We start from the raw sequence: 20,998 nt of genomic DNA, 5'->3' as shown, positions 1-20,998 counted from the left end.
TCTGTAAGCTTCAAATGGAATTGATTGCTAAACTATCCACAGACAAAGTTTGAAAAAGGTAAGGGAAGAATTAGACATAGGCAAGACGAAAGCCAGCAGGATGAAAGTCAGCACAAAAGTGATGAAACTTTTGACAGTGCTCCAGGTAGATGTGCTCAGTGGTGGGATGGGCTTTACCCGTGATGGACTGGACAGTAGGATTTTCCATTCAAGTGCATTGGTGTTTCTGTACCAAGCTGTGATGCAACAAAACAATATAGTCTCTACCACGCATCTACAGAAGTTTGTGAAAGTTTCAGATGCCATGCTAAATCTTCGGTATCTAAGGTACTGCCGTGCTTCCTTCATAATTGCACTTAAGTGCTAGGCTCAGGACAGATCCACTGAATTACTAACACCAAGGAATTTAAAGTTACTGACCCTTGCCACCTCTGATCCCCAATGAGGACTGCCTCAGGGACCTCCAGTTTCCTCCTCCTGAAATGAATTATCAGCTCCTTGGTCTTGATGACATTGAGGGAGAGGTTGTTGTGGCACCACTCAGTTTGATTTTCAATCTCCCTCCTATGTACTGATTTGTCACCATCTTTGATTCAGCCTATGGCAGTGGTGTTGACAGCAAACTTAAATATGGCATTGGAACTGTGTTAAGCCACAGAATCATAAGTGTAAAGTGAGTAGAGCAGGGGACTAAGATTCAGCCTTGTGATACAGCTGTGTTGACAGATTGTGGAGATGTTGTTGCTAATCTGAACTGACTGAGTCTACAGGTGAGAAAAATCGAGGATCCAATTACAGAAGGAGGTATTGAGGCCAAGGTCTCGAAGCTTATTGATTAGTTTTGAGGGGATAAAAATATTGAATGCCAAGCTGTAGTCGATAAAGAGCATCCTGATATATACATCTTTGCTGTCCATATGTTCCAGGGTTGAGTGAAGAGAGTATGAAATGGCATCTGCCATGGATCAGTCGTGCTAGTAGGCAAACTGGAGCAGTTCCAAGTCATTACTCAGGCAGGAGTTGATGTGCTTCATCACCAACCTCTCAAAACACTTCATCACAGTGTACATACGCGCTACTGGATAATGGTACTTGACGCATGACGTTCTTCTTAGACACCAGTACACTTGAAACCTGCTTGAAGTAGGTGGGTAACTCGACTTAGAGCAGGAAAGGGAACAGATAATGGGAATTTAGCCAGTGCTACTGATTTTCTCGGACAGGTCTGGATCTGGATTGTGCCATTGTTGTTTGCTGTGGATACTTTAACTTAAAGCACACAAGAAAGTCAGATCATGAGAGTAAGATAAATAAGGAGGCTGAAGCTATGGTTCACAGCAATGCTTCTCTGCTGACCTGCTCAGCCACATCTTAAATCTTTTGTGCTGTCTAGAAACATCTTCAACTATATCTTAGAATCCCCATCCAAACATCACTTGTGTAAAAGGTTGGGAGAGGAAAACAAGAATCAACAGTATTAAAAACAGATTACTCTTACATCTTTGAGAAGGTTTTTCTCCCTGTTCTGCTCTTCAGGTTGGGCATCAGCAGATACATTTTGAATGGTGTATAACCACAGATCCCTCTTCTCTCCCTCTGTCTCAATCCTACTCACAGCAAGCATGTAGAAAAACAGAATTAAGCAATGAAAAGTTATGGATCTCAGCTATACAAGATATTGCAGATACTCTATCAGCTCTTCAAAAGAATTTTCAGATAAACATGCAAACTTAGTGTGCCGTGGATTGCAAAAATCTGACAAAAATGCCAAATTATTTTATTCAACTGGAAATAGATAGCATAGCATCTGAAAGAGAAATCCCACTTCACCATATATAAACAGATTCTTGCTTTCATTGAATACATAATCGCACTACCAGATTATGATAGCCGACACGCTAATTTAGGATTTATTAATCATAAGACCATAAGATATAGGAGCAGAAGTATGCCATTTGGCCAATTGAGTCTGCTCCGGCATTCAATCACGGACTAATCCAATTCTTCCAGTCATCCCCACTCCCCTGCCTTCTCCCCATACCCTTTGATGCCTTGGCTAATCAAGAACCCATCTATCCCTGCCTTAAATACACCCAATGACTTGGCCTCCACAGCCACTCATGGCAACAAATTCCACGGATTTACCACCTTCTGATTAAAGTAATTTCTCCACATCTCTGTTCTAAATGGACGTCCTTCAATCCTGAAGTCGTGCCCTCTTGTCCTAGACTCCCCTATCATTGGAAATAACGTTGTCGTATCTAAACTGTTCAGGTCTTTTAACATTTGGAATGTTTCTATGAGATCACCCCTCATTCTCCTGAACTCCAGGGAATACAGCCCAAGAGCTGCCAGATGTTCCTCATACAGTAACCCTTTCATTCCTAGAATCATTGTCATGAATCTTCTCTGAACCCTCTCCAATGTCAGTATATCCTTTCTAAAGTAAGGAGCCCAAAACTGCAAACAATACTCCACGCGTGGTCTCACGAGTGCCTTATAGAGCCTCAACATCACATCCCTGCTCTTACATTCTATACCTCTAGAAATGAATGCCAACATTGCATTCGCCTTCTTTACCACCAATTCAACCTGGAGGTTAACGTTTAGGGTATCCGGCACAAGGACTCCCAAGTTCCTTTGCACCTCTGCATTTTGAATTCTCACCCCATCTAAATAATAGTCTGCCCGTTTATTTCTTTATTTCTTCCACCAAAGTGCATGACCATACACTTTCCAACATTGTATTTCATTTGCCACTTCTTTGCCCATTCCCCTAAACTATCTAAGTCTCTCTGCAGGCTCTGTTTCCTCAACACTACCCGCTCCTCCACCTATCTTTGAATCATCAGCAAATTTAGCCACAAATCCATTAATCCCATAGGCCAAAAAAGCAGTGGTCCCAACATCAACCCCTGTGGAACTCCACTGGTAACCGGCAGCCAGCCAGAATAAGATCCCTTTATTCCCACTCATTGTTTTCTGCCGATCAGCCAATGCTCCACCCATGCTAGTAACACCACTGTAATTCCATGTGCTCGGATCTTACTAAGTAGCTTCATGTGCAGCAGCTTGTCAAAAGCCTTTTGAAAATCCAAGTACACCACATCTACTACATCTCCTTTGTCTACCCTGCTTGTAATTTCCTCAAAAAAATTGCAGTAGGTTAGTCAGGCAGGATTTTCCTTTCAGGAAACCATGCTGGCTTTGGCCTATCTTGTCACATGCCTCCAGGAATTCCGTAATCTCATCCCTAACAATCGACTCCAACAAATTCTCGACCACTGATATCAGGCGAACAGGTCTATAGTTTCCTTTCTGCTGCCTCCCACCCTTCTTAAACAGCAGAGTAACATTTGCAATTTTCCAGCCATCCAGTATAATGCCAGAACCTATTGATTCTTGAAAGATCATTGTTAATGCCTCCGCAATCTCTCCAGCTACTTCCTTCAGAACCCGAGGGTGCATTCCATCAGGTCCAGGAGATTTATCCACCCTCAGACCATTACGCTTCCTGAGCACCTTCTCAGGCATAATTTTCACTGCACATACTTCACTTCCCTGACACTCTTGAATGTCCAGTATACTGCAGATGTCTTCCACTATGAAGACTGATGCAAAATATGCATTCAGTTCCTCTGCCATCTCTGCGGCTCTCATTACAATATCTCCAGCTTCATCTTCTACTGGTCCTATATCTACCATCAACTCTCTTTAACATTTCATAGACTTAAAAAAGCTTTCAGTACCTTGATTTTAGTCGCCAGCTTTCTTTCATAATTCATCTTTTCCTTCCTAATGACCTTCTTAGTTTCCTTCTGCAAGTTTTTAAAAAGCTTCCCAATCCTCTATCTTCCCTCTAGCTTTGGCTTCCTTGTATGCCCTCTCTTTTGTTTTACTTTGGCTCTGACTTCACTTGTCAGCCACAGTAGTATCCTTCTTCCATTCAAAAATTTCTTCTTATTTGGAATATACCTGTCTTGCACTTCCCTCATTTTTCGCAGAAACTCCAGACATTGCTGCTCTGCTGTCCTTCCTGCTGGTGTCCCTTTCCAGTCAACCTTGGCCAGTTCCCCTCTCATGCCATTGTAATTTCCTTTATTCCACTGAAATATCGACACATTGGAATTTAGTTTCCGCTTCTCAAATTTTAAAGTGAACTCGATCAAATTGTGATCACTGTTCCCCAAGGGTTCCTTAACCTTATGCTCTCTTATCACCTCCGGATCGTTGCACAACACCCAATCCAGCACAGCTGAACCCCTAGTGGGCTCAACAACAAGCCATCCCTTAGACATTCTACAAATTCTCTCTCTTGAGGTCCAGTACTGGCCTGGTTTTCCCAATCCACTCGCATGTTAAAATCCCCAACGATTATCATGACATTGCCCTTCTGACACGCCTTTTCTACCTCCTGTTGTAATTTGTAATCCACATCCTAGCTGCTTTTTGGAGGCCTGTATACAACTGCCATTCTCGGCCAGTCTCAGTCAAGGCAGCATGTTGTGTCTTTGAGCAAGGCACTTAATCACACACTGTTTCAGTCCACCCAGCTGAAAAGGGGCACTGGCAAACGTTGGGGGTTAACCTCGCAATAGACTGGCGTCCTATCCGGGGGGGGGGGGGGGCTCTCGTACTCTCACTCGCTTCACACCACAGAAACCAGCATAAGCACCGGCCTGATGGGCCACAAGGCTCAGGACAGACTTTTATACAACTGCCATTAGGGTCCTTTTACCCTTACCATTTCTTAACTCAACCATAGAGACCTTCCGATCTTATGTCGTCCCTTTTTAATGATTTAACATTATTTCTTATACACAGGGCCACACCACCCCCTCGGTCTACTAACCCATCTTTCCGATACACCGTATATCCTTGGGCATTCAACTCCCAATGGCAACCATCCTTTAGCCAAGTTTCAGAAATAGCCACAACATCATACTTTCCAAAACTGTAGCTGAATTTCAAGATTGTCCATTTTATTATGCTGTGTGCATTCAAATACAACACCTCCAGTCCAGTATTTGTTGCTTTCTGTTTTAACTGCACCATGCCTCTATTGCCCTATAACTCATCCTACTGGCTGTCATTATGCCTCATTTCCTGCCTGTCCTTTCTATCATCTCTATTACATGCTATCTTTGATTTATTTCTGTATTCCCCTTCCTCAGCCCTATCACTCCAGTTCCCATCCCCCTGCCAAATTAGTTTAAACCCTCCCTAACAGCTCTATTAAACCTGCCTGCTAGGATATTGGACCCCCTTTGGATTCAGGTGTAACCCGTCCTTTTTGCACAGGTCATACCTCCCCCAGAAGATGCCCCAATGATCCAGGAACCCGAAGCCCTGCCCCCAACACCAGTCTCTCAGCCATGCATTAATATGTCTGATCATGCTATTCTTGCGCTCTTTAGCACGTGGCACAGGCAGCAATCCCGAGATTACTACCCTGGAAGTCCTGATTTTCAGCTTCCTACCCAACTCTCTGTATTCTCTCTTCAGGACCCCTTCCTTTTTCTACCTATGTCATTGGTACCAACGGGTACCAAGACTTCTAGCTGTTCACCCTCTCCCTTCAGAATACTCTGCACCTGATCCGAGACATCCCATACCCTGGCACCTGGGAGGCAACACACCATGTGGGTATCTCCATCAAGCTGACAGAACCTCCTGTCTGTTCCCCTCACTATGGAATCCCATATGACTGCCGCATTCCTCATCTTCTTCTCTCCCTTCTGCATCACAGAACCAGGCTCAGTGCCAGAGACCCGATCGCCGTGGCCGTCCTCTGTCAGGTCACCCTCCTCAACAGCATCCAAAATGAGATAACAATCACTGAGGGTGATGGCCACAGGGGTGCTCTCCACTACCTGAGCTCTTCCCATCCCTTCCCTGACAGTCACCCACTTATCTAACTCCTGCAGACTAACTCCTTATAGCTCCTATCTATCTCCTGCTCACTTTCCCTAATCAGTTAAATAAGTGTACTGTGCAGTGCAAAAAGCAGTCTCTTCCAAACAGGAGCAATCAGATGACTGTGAAGATCAATGAAACTAAATGCACAGAGTCATTGAAAAGTACAGCATAGAAACAGGCCCTTTGGCCCATCTAGTCTGTGCTGAACCATTTAAACTGCCTAGATCGATCACCTGTACCTAAACCATACCCTTCATTCCCCTGCCATCCATGTACCTGTCCAAACTTCTCTTTTAAGCTGAAATCGAGCTGGTATGCCCAACTTTTACTGACAGCACATTCCAAATTCTCACAACCTTCTGAATCGAGCTTCCTCTCATGTTCCCCTTAAAATTTTCACCTTTCACCTTTAACCCATGATCTCTAGCTGTAGTCTCACCAACGTCAGTGGAAAAAGCCTGCTTGCATTTACCCTATCTTTCATCAACTTTCCTGGTAAGTTCCTTAAAAAACTAAGATTGATTAGATACAACTTATCATGCACAAAGCCATGCTGACTATCTCTCATTATCCAAATACTTATATTTGCAGTCCCTGAGAATACCTTCCAATAACCTTCTCACTACTTATGTTAGGCTTACCAGCCTATAATTTCCTGGTTTATTTTTACAGCCTTTCTTAAAAAGCAGAACAAGAGCTAGCTTCCAACCCTCTGGTTCCTCAAATGTCACTAACTTTGATTTAAATGTTTTTGCTAGGGCCCCTGCAAATTCTGCATGCCTCCTACAGGGTGTGAGGGAATACCTTTCGGGACCTGGGGATTTATCCACCCTAATTTGCCTCAAGACAAAAAAAACACCTCTACCTCTGCAATCTGTATGCGGTCCTTGACCTCACTGCTGCTTTTCTTCACTTCTACAGACTCTGTATCCATCTCCCGAGTAAATAAAGATACAAAAAAAATCCATTTAAGATCTTCCCCATTTCTTTTGGCTCCATGCATAGATTACCATTCTGATCTTCCAGAGGACCAATTTTGTCCCTTGCAATCCTTGTGCTCTTAACATATCTGTAAAATCTCTGAGGATTCGCCTTCACTTTGCCTGCTAGATGAGCCTTGTGCCTTCTTTTAGCCTTCCAGATTTCTTTCTTCAGTGTTCTCTTGTATTTCATATACTCCATAAAGTACCTATTTGACCCTACCTGCCTATACCTACTATAAACCATTTTTTTTCTGAACTGGGACCTCAATATCTCTTGAAAACCAATGTTTCCTCAACCTCTCATCTTAATACCTTTTATTCCGACAGGCACATACAATTTTTGTACTCCCAAAATTTCACTCTTAAAAGGCCTCCCTCTTACCAAGTACACCTTTACCAGAAAACAGCTTGTCCCAATCCATACTTGCCGGATCCTTTCTGATACCATCAAAATTGGCCTTTCTCCAATTTAGAATCTCAACTTGTGGACCAGTTACACACTGTCTCGTTGGGACTTCTATGTATTGATTAAGGAAACTTTCCTGAACACTTTTGACAAACTCTATTCCATCTAGTCCTTCTACACTATATGAGTCCCAGTCAATATGTGGAAAATTTAAATAATCTACTATAAGTATCTTCTGTTTCTTGCAACAGTCTGCGTTTTGTTCCTCTAAGTCCCATGGACTGCTGGATGGTCTATAATATAGGCACTTTACAGTGCTAACAAATCCCTTATCACAGCTAGCTCTTCTCCCCAGTTCCCTTCTGAGTCACAGAGTAACAGACCCATACTCAGCACCAGAAACCAGACCACCATGATTTTCCTCTGCTAGGTCATTTCTTCCCCCCTTCATTACCCCCCCCCCCCGCAAACAGCATCCGAAGTGGTATACCTGTTGTTGAGGTGGGTGGCCACAGGGGTACTCTGCACTGGCTGTTTAACGCTCTCCCTTTCTTGACTGTCACCCAGTCTCTTGTATCCTGCACCTTGGGTGTAACTACCTCTCTTTATGTCCTGTCTATCACCCTTTTATTCTGCTTTTTGCAGGTGGGGGGGGAGGTCGATGATCGGGGTGCCGTTCTTTTTTGTACGGGCTGGGGGAGGGTTGATGTTTCTCTTTTAATGACTTTTCATATTTTTTCTATGTTTCATAGCAATCTGGAGAAACACAAACTTCAGAGCTGTCCTCTATATGGATACGTGCTTTGATAATAAATGAACCTTTGAACTTCTTTGAATATCCTCAGCCTCCCGAATGATCCGGAGTTCATCCATTTCCAGCTCCATCTCCTTAACGCAGTGTTAGAACCTAAAACTGGAAGCACTTCCTGTAGGTGAAGTCGTCAGGGACACTGGAGGTCTTGCTGCCTTCCCACATCTCACAAGGGAAGCATTCAACTATCCTGTCAGAAATCTCTACTGTTCTAACTGTGCAAATATTTTTTAAAAAAGAGTTAAATAATATACCTAGAGCTAAATGACAGTGTTTTGGGGCTGCAAATCTAATATCCATTCTACAGGGCCAGCAAAAACAAGCCTATGAATTCTCTCAGTAAAGAAAATTTCTTTATTCTTTTATCTGTGTGCTCCTTCCTAAAAGTACAAAGGAAGGATCTCCAAAAGTGCTATATCAATGAGAGATATGCTCTTGTATTCCTGTTACTAGTTTTTCAAACAACAGGAAGAGTTGCTCACTGCATACAAACTGCTCCACACATATTATAAGTCTGCAATTATCACTGGGAAATCAGATAGGAAGTGAGAAATGATAACTTAACAGCTGCGTGTACAATGAAATGGGCCGGCCTCAGTATAGAATTTAATACCTTACTAGTATTCCATATTCTGAATTGTTTAATAAATGGTTCCATTATCTGTAGCAGCCATGAATATAGCGGGACTCCATCACCAATGAATCCAGTTAAAAGAGATTCCTCAAGGTAACTGAGCCACTTCTCAAGGACATCCAACCAATTCTTAGACTGTCTCTTTCAGATGCTGAATGATATGCATATTTGTAGTGTAAATCTTGAGGTAAGATTTTTACCTCTAGAGATCATTTCTTAACATTGAAAGACTATGAGTTGTGGAGGAGGAAAATTAACCAGGTACAAAAAGTGGTGCCAAAAAGTTTGTGAACCTTGTAGAATTCTGACTATTCCTGCACAAATATGACCTAAAATGGGATCAGATCTTCACACAAGTCCTAAAACTAGATAAAGAGAACCCAATTAAACAAATAACTCACTTGCTCATTTATTTATTGAGAAAAATGATGCAATATTTCATGTATTTGTAGGAAAAAGTATGTGAACCTCTGGGGTAATGCCTTCTACAAAAGCTATTTGGAGTTAGATGTTCCAATCCATGAGACGAAATTGGAGGTGTGGGTGATAGAGGGATCAGAAGTGGAGAGAGTCAGCAGTTTCAAGCTCCTGGGTGTTAAGATCTCTGAGGATCTAACCTGGTCCCAATATATCGATGCAGTTATAAAGAAGGCAAGACAGCGGCTGTACTTCATTAGGAGTCTGAAGAGATTTGGTTTGTCAACAAATGCACTCAAAAACTTCTAAAGATGTACCGTGGAAAGCATTCTGCCAGGCTGGTATGGCGGGGTGGGGGGGGGGGGCTACTGCAGAGGGTTGTAATTTTAAATCGGTTCCATCTTGGGTACTAGCCTACAAAATACCCAGGACATCTTCAAGGAGCGGTGTCTCAGAAAGACAGCGTCCATTACCATTACTAAGGACTTCCAGCACCCAGGGCGTGTGCTTTTCTCACTGTTACCTTCAGGTAGAAGGCACACACTCAGCGATTCAGGAACAGCTTCTTCCCCCCTGCCATCTGATTCCCAAATGGACATTGAACCCTTGGGCACTACCTCACCTTATTAATATATATTATTTCTGTTTTTTGCACAATTTTTAATCTGTTCAGTATACGTATACAGTAATTTATTTTTTATTATTTTATTTTGTGTTTTTTCTTTCTTCTATATTATGTATTGCATTGAACTGCTGCTGCTAAGTGAACAAATTTCGTGACACATGTCGGTGATAATAAACCTGGTTTTGATTCTGATTGTAGAGGTGCCCTGCCCTATAAAAAAGACACACAGTCAGCTTACTGACAGAGCCTGCTCTTCTCAAGAAAGATCTGTTTGTGTGCACCATGTCTCGATCAAAACAACTTTCAGAGGACCTTAGAAGAAGAACTGTAGAGATGCAGCAAGATGGAAAAGGCTACAAAAGCATTCCTAAAGACTAGAGTGTTCATCTGTCCACAGTAAGAGAAAGTGCCTACAAATGGAGGAAACTCAATACTGTTGCTACTCTCCCTAAGAGTGGGCATCCTGCAAAGATCACACCAAGAGCACAATGTGCAATGCTGAAGGAGGTGAAAAAGAACACAAGGGTAACAGCAAAAGACCTGCAGAGATCTTTAGAACCTGCTAAAGTCTCTGTTCATGAGTCCACTATAAGAAAAATACTGAACAGGAATGGTGTTCATGGAAGGACACCATGGAGGAAACCACTGCTCTCTAAAACAAAAACAGTGCTACACATCTCAAGTTTGCAAAAGACCACCTGGATGTTCAACAAGGCTTCTGGGACAATGTTCAAATGAACAAGCATAATGTCTTTTGTGTTATTTATTTAATTGGGTTCTTTTTTAAAAACTAGTTTTAGGACGTGTGAAGATCTGATCAAATTATAGGTCATATTTATGCAGCAACAGAAAATTCTACAGAATTCACAAACTTTCTAGCACCGTGGTATGCTATTAAGAGAGAATGAACAGGTACAAAATGCAATACGATAGACTAATGAAATATTAGTCTATTTGCAAAAGGCTGCAATAGCAAAGGGAAACAATTACACTTCCTTTGCAAAGAATCTTGCTAGAACTCACCCAGACTTCTGGGTTTAGTTTTAGGCATCGGAATCCATTAGCCGTGTAAGTGGTGCAACACAGATTCACAAGACAAAGGGATAGATTCGGAGGACAGGTTCCACATGGCTTGTAAGCCCATGTGTTTAGAAAGTTCTCATGATTCAAACCTATTACAAAATAGAATTCATTAAGATAGAAACTGAGAATGGCATACAGAACAGAAGTATGTCCTGGACATGGAATTTACCTACAGAAACATGTTGAAAATGTGATGGTAAGAAAGATGAATATTGATGACTGGTAGCAGTACACACACTAATCTGAGCACAGTACTTGCCTGTAGGCTGCTTTAGAATCATTGAAGTCTGGTTTAACGGAGAGAACTCCATTGCCGTCCATCTTAATGGTACACAATATATACTCATGCTCACGGTGTCCCAGCCTGAACACATAGAACATAATAAATAACTGAAATAGCAATTAATTTTACCAACTGTAATTTAAAATGGGTTTCTGAGATGAAAGACCCACTTTCCATAAGGCCCCAGATCTCCCACGATGTACATGGTTTGCACTGGAGTATTCAGAACATGATTGCTTCTCACAAACTCTTCAGTCGGCTCCCAGGTTATGATCCGAGATCTTGGAATCTTCCCTTCCCTGCAGAGTTAACATGAAGGTAGATTTGTATGACAATATTGGCCTGCACTGAGTTAGTTATCTCATTACAAGGAGCGGGGGAATGGTTACATTAGGATTCAGTGTCACTTGCATGCAAATCATAAACTGACTTACTGGTCCTCTCCAGGAAGCAAGGTGATAAAATGGGTTATAAACAGATCTCTAGGACTCAGTTCAAAAGTGAAGTTAAGGTCTGAACTATCTTTAGGAGGAAATGGATTGAAACATTTCCATTTCAACCTTTCAAGTAATATGCATCACAAATTTAAACAACGATTTTTATGTTTTAGGATAGGAACTGTGGCATTGTGATGGAATGAGATGGTGAAATGGGGAGGAATAGATTAGGAAAATGAATCCTCTAGATTGGGGTTGAGGATGTCATTTGTGCAAAGTAAAGGAGCTTCATCCCAAGACTAATGACTTCAGGCTAAATCAAGTGCTTCTTGCAAGTGCAGTATTTCCACTGTAAAAACATAATGGAGCCCAGATCAGGCTGCTGTGTCTTAGTCCCAGCCTGGATCAATATGCTCCTATCACAAAGGGGAAACGATTGTAAAGAATAAAATCAGCAGCATTTTTAGAGGAAGAATATGCCAACATAGAAATGGAAGCATGAGCAGGCCAGTCATCCTTCATGCCCACTCCACCAATTAGTCATTTAGCTCAATGTCTCTTTCCCTTGTTTCTTTAATATCTAAAAATCTACCAATTTCTGTGGATGAATATAATTAAAAACGGAGTCTCCACAGCCCTCATAAGCAAATTCCAAAAATTCACTCTGTAAGATCTTTTTTCAATTGTGGTTGTGAATACTGACCCTGCATTCTAAGACTGTGACCCGAGATTCTAAGACTTCCCAGTCAGGAGGAAAATATCAACTCCACATCTGCTCTGTCAAGCTGATTCAAAATTTTACATTTTGGGTCTGAGATCACTTCTCATTCTTCACAATTCAAACACAGCTGGGATGCTCAGCAATAACATATGCACAAAGAAAGATTCAACACAATTTTTGAAAAATATTGCACAATATATAAAGCCAAGGCAAGTCACACCACATTTTATGGAATATCAAATAAACTTTAATAACAGAAAGATCCAATGTGTCTCCCACTCACTTACATAATTCTGCGCTCCTGCCTCCTGCGTCGAACATGTGACATTCTCTCTGTCAGGTAGGATGGAGTCTCCATTGCTGATGTAGTCATCATCTTACAGTGCTGTGATAAGGGCACATTTAATCAAAACTGCACATTATTTGGCAATCAGTTAATTTTAGCCTTCTGTTCAGAGAAGTCTGTTTTTACCCAGAGCCGTTACATATTATGGGAAATGCACTGAGGCTTTTATTTAAAATACAGGGTTACAACATTTAAAACTATGTTACATTTATGGCAAACTAAATTAAATACACCAGTTGTGGTTGCCCTCTATAAAAATGATTAAAATGCACTGGAGAATGTGCAAAAAGACATGGATTAATAAAAGATCTTTGACTAATACCAGAATTGAGAAATTTTCAATAAAGACCAAGTAGGTTGGGGATATTTTCCACCCAAAAGACTGAAGCACTAACACATGTTACAGGGTTTCACAGATTGATGCAGATAATCTGCAGGTGAGAGCAGAAGCAAATCTTAAAGATTTGGTCACTATGAACTCAAATGGAAATTCAGGAGAAACTTCTTTACCCAGAGAGGAGGAGAGGAAAACCTGAACTTAAGCTCTTCAGGGTCCAAGCCAACATCTTTCTTACAACAGCAATTACAATAATAGCTTAATCAATTCAATTTTTTTTGATCATCTTGGATGAAAGATAAACAGCAATTTGGTTACATCCCTAAAATCCATTTGTTATTTACCATGGACATTCCCCAAATTTCCACGTCACTTCTGGCCTTCAGCTTCCGCTGCTCTCACCATTTACTGCTTCCCTATAGGAACACGGGCCTCCCAGGCAAGTTGTACTTTATGCCTGTATGTTCTTCTAATCAGACACTTTCATGTCAGTAAAGAGGCTCTTCATCAGAACTTTTACTATCTGTCCTCCCACCTGCTTCTCTCTACTATTTACCGGCAATATTTTTCTTCCCTTCTTTCTTAAGTATTTCACACAGTAATAGATATACATGTTGCTGGGCAAAAGTGCAGGGAGGGAGAGGCGGAGGAAAACCTAACTGTGGCATTTATAGGAATGAATGTATATACATACATTGGACACTGAATTTAACACTATGGGAGCTCAATCTTATGCACGGATGTCCATAAACAGATGTTCTTAACCTGAGGATAGACGGTACAGGTTGACCCTCACTAATCCGACTACCTGTAATCCAGTTCCTTCAATAATCCAGGCACTGATTTTGCTTAATGTGATCCTTCTGTAATTCGGCATTTTCACTAATCCGGCACTCCTCAGGTCCCAATAGTGCCAGATTAGTGAAGGTCAACCTGTATTATGTTAAAATAAGTTTATTTCTCTCAAGTCTAAGAAAAGGGAGCAATTAGAATCGGTACCTCTTCGGTGCTGGTATAGCGGTCAAAGTCAGTGTAAGTAAAGATTCTGTGATTCTTTCTCTCTCCAGTTTCCTCCAAGCGCAGGATCTCATTTTGGTATTGATGGTCCAGCGGACTCTGGCAGGCATAGTCATTCTTGAATAGGTCAATTTCAAACTAAAATTGAAAACAGTACTTTAGGTTTACTTCCGATCTTCTAACCTTGTCCAGCTAAGGACCGACATGCTGCTTTTTGATCATAATGAATTTGGAAATTATGAGGGATGGAACAGAGAGGGTAGACATGTGCAGGTGGTGAAGGAATTGTAGCAAACTTTACAGCCATTAATTAAGATGCTGAGAAAATCCCATTTCTATTCAGTATCAATGGGGTGGTTACAAAACCAGCTTCACACAGGAAAGGTCATTAGTCTCATCTTCCAAACTTAATGTCCTGCTAAGAGTAGACCATCTTTTCACTGGCAGCTATAACAGGAGAATCTAAGTTGCAGACCCAGTATCACACATAAAACATAAAAATTTACAGCACATTAGCAGTCCTTTGGCCCACAATGTTGTGCCGACCATGTAACTACTCTAGAGACTGCCCAGAATTTCCCTACCGCATAGCTATCTGTTGTTCTAAGCTCCATATACCTATCTAAGAGGTTCTTAAAAATCCCTATTGTATCCACTTCCATCACTGCTGCCGGCAGTACATTCCATGCAACCACCACTCTGTGTGAAAAAATTTTCCCTGACATCCACTCGGCATCTATTTCCAAACACCTTAAAACTATGCCCCATCATGTTAGCCACTTCAGCCCTGCGAAAAAGCCTCTGGCTATTCACACGATCAATGCCCCTCATCATCTTATACACCTCTATCAGGTCACCTCTCATCCTCCATCGCTCCAAGGAGAAAAGGCCAACTGCACTCAACCTATTCTCATAAGGTACACCCTCCAATCCAGGCAACATCCTTGTAAATCTCCTCTGCACTCTCTATAGTATCCACATCCTTCCTGTAGTGAGGTGACCAGAACTGAACACAGTACTCCAAGTGGCTGACCAAGGTCTTATACAGCTGTAACATTACCTCACGGTTCTTGAACTCAATCCCACGGTTGATGAATGCCAACACATCATAGGCGTTCTTAACAACACTGTCAATCTGCGCAGCGGCTTTGAGTGTCCTAATGACACGGACCCCAAGATGTCTCAGATCCTCCACACTGCCAAGAGTCTTACCGTTAATATTACATTCCGTGTTCAAATTAGACCTACCACAATGAACCACTTCATACTTATCTGTGTTGAAGTCCATCTGCCACTTCTCAGCTTATCGATGTCCCACTGTAAACCCTGACAGCCCTCCACACTATCCACGACACCCCCAACCTTTGTGTCATCAGCAAATTTACTAACCCATCCCTCCACTTCCTCATCCAGGTCATTTATAAAAATCACAAAGAGGAGAGATCCGAGAACAGATCCCTGCAGAACACCACTGGTCACCGACCATGTGCTCATTTAATCCAGACAAAAGACTTTAATATGATCAGGTATATGATCAACAAAAAAAAACTTGATCATATTGAAGTCTTTTGATTGAGCTGCTCCTAATATGAAAGCTCTAGTTATTTGTTTCTAAAAATTGCATTGTATGGCACAAGTGTAAACTTAAGTATTTTGCATTTAATGCCTCAAATATATTCTTTCCTTAAAAAGGAGCTTCAGAAATTAGTCACTGTAGTTCACAGTAGTTTTAAAGATAAATCACCTGGCTGAATAGCTTCTCTTGCCAACCAACTACAACTTCTTCTCGGTCATCAGTCCGATAACCATCTGCAAAATTGGGAAGAATTTGCAATTAGTGATGGAGTTGCTCAAGGCAAATAAATAAATATTTTTGCATGGGTGTGTGTTGAATGAAGGACAACAAATACACTTTTCAGATGAGCAGCAATTTTCTATAAAGAGTTTAAAATTCTTTCTAGCTTTTTTAAAAATTGTATACTTGCCGCTTATATTGGAGAAACAAATTTGCCATCTTCTCTGCACCATAGATCCACTCAATATTACAGCATCTAATAATCTGAAATTTTCATCCCACCGTCATTCAGGCCCAAACATTCCAATGAAAGTTTTTTGACACAATATGTAGATAAGCCTACAAGAGGAGAGGCTGTATTGGGAAATGAACCTGGTCGGGTGTCAGGTCTCTCAGTGGGAGAGCATTTTGGAGATAGTGATCACAATTCTATCTCCTTTACCATTGCATTGGAGAGGGATAGGAACAGACAAGTTAGAAAAGCGTTTAATTGGAGTAAGGGGAAATATGAGGCTATCAGGCAAGAACTTGGAAGCACAAATTGGGAACATATGTTCTCAGGGAAATGGACGGAAGAAATGTGGCAAATGTTCAGGGGATATTTGCATGGGGTTCTGCATAGGTATGTTCCAATGAGACAGGGAAAGGATGGTAGGGTACAGGAACCATGGTGTACAAAGGCTGTTGTAAATCTAGTCAAGAAGAAAAGAAGAGCTTACGAAAGGTTCAAAGAAAACTAGGTAATGACAGAGATCTAGAAGATTATAAGGCTAGCAGGAAGGAGCTTAAGAAAGAAATTAGGAGAGCCGGAAGGGGCCATGAGAAGGCCTTGGCAGACAAGATTAAGGAAAACCCCAAGGTATTCTACAAGTATGTGAAGAGCAAGAGGATAAGACGTGAGAGAATAGGACCAATCAAGTGTGACAGTGGAAAAGTGTATGGAACTGGAGGAGATAGCAGAGGTACTTAATGAGTACTTTGCTTCAGTATTCACTACGGAAAAGGATTTTGGTGATTGTAGGGATGACTTACAGCAGATTGAAAAGCTTGAACATGTAGACATTAAGAAAGAGGATGTGCTGGAGCTTTTGGAAAGCATCAAGTTGGATAAGTCACCGGGGCCGGATGAGATGTACCCCAGGCTACTGTGGGAAACGAGGGAGGAGATTGCTGAGCCTCTGGCGATGATCTTTTCATCATCAATGGGGACAGGAGAGGTTCCAGAGGATTGGAGGGCTGCGGATGTTGTTCCCTTATTCAAGAAAGGCAGTAGGGATAGCCCAGGAAATTATAGACCAGTGAATCTTACTTCAGTGGTTGGTAAGTTGATGGAGGAGATCCTGAGAGGCAGGATTTATGAACATTTGGAGAGGCATAAGATGATTAGGAATAGTCAGCATGGCTTTGTCAAAGGCAGGTCATGCCTTACGAGCCTGATTGAATTTTTTGAGGATGTGACTAAACACATAAAAGGTGGAACATACATCAAAGTTGCTGGTGAACGCAGCAGGCCAAGCAGCATCTATAGGAAGAGGTGCAGTCGACGTTTCAGGCCGAGACCCTTCGTCAGGACTAACTGAAGGAAGAGTGAGTAAGGGATAAAAGGTGGTTCATTTTGGTAGGTCAAATATGATGACTGAATATAGCATTAATGATAAGACTCTTGACACTGTGGAGGATCAGAGGGATCTTGAGGTCCGAGTACACAGGACACTCAGAGCTGCTGTGCAGGTTGACTCTGTGGTTAAGAAAGCATACGGTGCATTGGCCTTCATCAATCATGGGATTGAGCGTAGGAGCCGAGAGGTAATGTTGCAGCTATATAGGACCCTGGTCAGACCCACTTGGAGTACTGTGTTCAGTTCTGGTCGCCTCACTATAGGAAGAATGTGGAAACCATAGAAAGGGTGCAGAGGAGATTTACAAGGATGTTGCCTGGATTGGGGAGCATGCCTTATGAGAATAGGTTGAGTGAACTCGGCCTTTTCTCCTTGGAGCGACGGAGGATGAGAGATGACCTGATAGAGGTGTATAAGATGATGAGAGGCATTGATCGTGTGGATAGTCAGTGGCTTTTTCCCAGGGCTGAAATGGCTAGCACGAGAAGGCACAGTTTTAAGGTGCTTGAAAGTAGGTACAGAGGAGGTGTCAGAGGTAAGTTTTTTTTTAATGCAGAGAGTGGTGAGTGCATGGAATGGGCTGCTGGCGACGGTAGTGGAGGGGGATACAATAGGGTCTTCTAAGAGACTCCTGGACAGGTACATGAAGCTCAGAAACGTAGAGGGCTATGGGTAACCCTAAGTAATTTCTAAGGTAAGGACATGTTCAGCACAGCTTTGTGGGCCGAAGGGCCTGTATTGTGCTCTAGGTTTTCTATGTTTCTATGAAAAGCAACAGACTCCAGGAATGCCATCTAACATTTGCATTAAAAACATTACAGCTTTTAAAAATTAACTTCCGTTGCTCCTGCTACACTCATTTACACATTCAGTACACTACGTTTCACTTGCTTACTTGCCCTATTATCCTGCCTTGTACCTCATTCCTTTCTTTATTTAATCCCTCTTGTATTCCACTTGCCGTACTTTTTTCTCCTGCACATTCACCTTTCTCAAATACTGATAAAGGATCATCTTCCCATACGGTAACAGTGATGTTTCTATCTCCCCAGAGATTCTGCATAACCAGCAATTTCCAACATTTTAAAAAAAATTATTTCACGCTGGATAAAGTAGCCTCTTATTTGAAAGTCACTTGTTGAAGCTCATTTTAGGGCAGAACCTATCAGGCTGCAACTTACCAGTGACGCCTCCTGAAGTCATGGTGTCGAATGTAGCCATTTCGATGGCATCTTGCTTGGAGATAGAAGCAGGTTGAAAAACATGTTGAGTGAGGAGTGTTGTTGGGGTGACCCGCTGAAGCCATATACTTTTTAGAAGTAAAATAAAAATACATTTAAATGCCTCCCTTCATAAAGCTCATGATCTTTAAATTAATTCTAATTGATTACATAAATCAACCCTATTCATGCATTTTGTACCATCCCAATCTATCAACTGGCAGGATAGAACTCCAGAGTCCTTTGGAATACTGTATCATTCTACTCTCCACTGTCCATCCAATGTATCTGTATAAATTTAAATGTCAAATGGCCAATTTCCCTTTGTTTTCTGTCACTCCTACCTATATCTTATGCAAGACTAAACCTGCCTCCTTTGTGCTGATGCATCAAAGCAATTTCTCAGATTTGCCATTCTTGCACAGGGTGAGACACAGTAAGGTTTTTGGCTTTGTTCACAAGATGAAGATTTGTTTCTTTGTAAGTTATGATGCAGTTACTAAAGATAGAGCAATTCTAATAGAAGCTTTTCCAACCATGATCAGTCACTGTACCCCATCTGCCCCCACACCCCTCCTGTAACCCAATGCCTCCCCTACCAAACCTTTCACAGTTGACTCAGGAAATAAAATAAAAACACATAGACTTAGATCATTTAAACCCAAGAAATATGGGCCCACATTCTGCACTTCAGACGATTCTAGAATTAAGAACATAGAACACTGTGAGCCATTCCTTCCCAATAACCAGAACCTCCAGCGTGTCTTCCACTGTCCTTCCAACATGGGTTCCACCCATGTTGGAAGGCTGCGTACCCACTTTCATTCCCTCTCAGTCCCCTCTGCTCTGACCCTACCGTTCTCTCACAGAACAACATATTCTCTTTTCATTCCACTAAGGCCCAATTTAATGGATCACTCGCCACTGTTTCCAGCACCTCCACTGAGATGCCATCTAGGTTTCCACTGCCAAGGAGAACAGCACGACTTCAGATTATATAGGAATGTTTTGGATTCCATAAACCGAAACAAAAATCAGTAAATGGCAGAGACAACAGAGATGACGCAGAATTTGTGGTAACAGACTAAACTCTTACGGAAAATGTTTTTATTTTAGGTCTGCTCCTATGATGAAAGGGGCTGGATCAAACTGCCAGCTATTCTGCAATTCCGTGGAGCTCTGGGCTTTCACTCTTCCACATTTAGAGTAGAAGAATGGATGACCCGTAATCAGATGTGGGCACATTTGACCTAACCTGCCTCTGGATGCACCACTGAACCTAGGGATAGTTTGTAATTTACTGTGCTGAGGGGATAGACTTTGCACTTGGTACCTACCTTTACTCCAGCCAGACCTGCTACAGCTGGCGCTACCTTGTTCATTTGAAAGACTTTTTATTGAAGTATGCAACCGTGTTAATCCCACTCCCCGCCCCCACCCCCAACCCCGCGTTGATCCCATTTCCCTTCTCCCGCACAACTGCTGTATTGCACCGCTGCTTCCCCCAAACGGTTCTTTTTCCCGCATTCTCACCGGATACGGAGGTTTTGAACGGGATCCTGAGTCCGGTAAATGGCTGCCGCCCCTCCCTCGCTGCTATCGTCGGCCGCCATTGAATTTGGTCCCGCCCCGCCGTCCCGTTACCGGGGTAACGGAAGGCGGGATCCGACTCGGCGCCTTGCAGCGAATCCCATGGGAATGGAGCCAGCCTCCGCTTAAACCTGGAGTGCCCCTAGCGGCGCCCGCTGTCAGCGCGTCTCCGGGCTCCGGGAGATGGTCTGTCTGGAGATTCCGCCCAGGACGGACCCCTTTGGCAGCAGGACTCTCCCACGACTTCCTCGTATCAGCGGCCCGATTGTGAAGCGAAACAAAGTATACTGTAAACATTTTCAATTTCAAACTTCCATGAGCTCTAGCCATTTTATTTATGGTTACAGTTCAGGGCCTTTTGCCACCACCCAAAAAAACTTTTGCTTTGAATGAAAGAGGCCGACGACTGCTCACGTCAACAGGATTGAAAATAACTTTCAATGAAAATGCTGACTTTGAAAAGTAATTTTAAAAAAAAAGTATACCTTCAAGGAGGCTATTCCTAACCTCCAGAAAATTAAACAGTATAACAGTGCTCAGTCCTCAACATGAAATTAATCCAAACAAATAAAAACACCTGTCCTCACTCAACTGATGAGTCAGGATGAGCAAAACTCAAAATTATCAAGGGCACAGCATGCATTTATAGAGCCACAGCACAGAAGCAGGCCTTTCAGCCCATCCAGTCCATGCCAAAATGCCCACTAGTTCCATCTACCTGCACCCAGACCAAATCCCTCCAGATCCCTCTCATC

The 20,998-nt window shown here is 42.3% G+C and overlaps 1 protein-coding gene across 2 annotated transcripts in view; it reads right to left on the bottom strand.

Annotated features, from left to right (window-relative positions):
* mks1 (MKS transition zone complex subunit 1) overlaps nt 1-20,548 on the bottom strand; it is a 55,279-nt gene extending 34,731 nt beyond the window's left edge. Inside the window, exons 1-8 of one of the 2 annotated variants that reach the window (XM_063031220.1) lie at nt 20,187-20,548; nt 18,615-18,742; nt 15,764-15,828; nt 14,002-14,157; nt 12,607-12,704; nt 11,332-11,460; nt 11,138-11,242; nt 1,499-1,607 (exon numbers count right to left, since the gene is read on the bottom strand). In XM_063031220.1, coding sequence (XP_062887290.1) covers nt 1,499-1,607; nt 11,138-11,242; nt 11,332-11,460; nt 12,607-12,704; nt 14,002-14,157; nt 15,764-15,828; nt 18,615-18,742; nt 20,187-20,266 — 870 coding nt within the window. In that variant the 5' untranslated portion in view covers nt 20,267-20,548. The remainder of the gene's footprint in view (nt 1-1,498; nt 1,608-11,137; nt 11,243-11,331; nt 11,461-12,606; nt 12,705-14,001; nt 14,158-15,763; nt 15,829-18,614; nt 18,743-20,186) is intronic. The other variant, XM_063031219.1, reaches the window with a different exon arrangement.
* Nucleotides 20,549-20,998: the final 450 nt, after the last annotated feature.

This window comes from Mobula hypostoma, chromosome 23 (genome assembly GCF_963921235.1).
Source record: "Mobula hypostoma chromosome 23, sMobHyp1.1, whole genome shotgun sequence".
Classification (NCBI taxonomy): Eukaryota; Metazoa; Chordata; class Chondrichthyes; order Myliobatiformes; family Myliobatidae; genus Mobula; species Mobula hypostoma.
The sequence above is the reverse complement of the archived record's forward strand: the minus strand, read 5'-3'. Positions and strand labels throughout refer to the sequence as shown.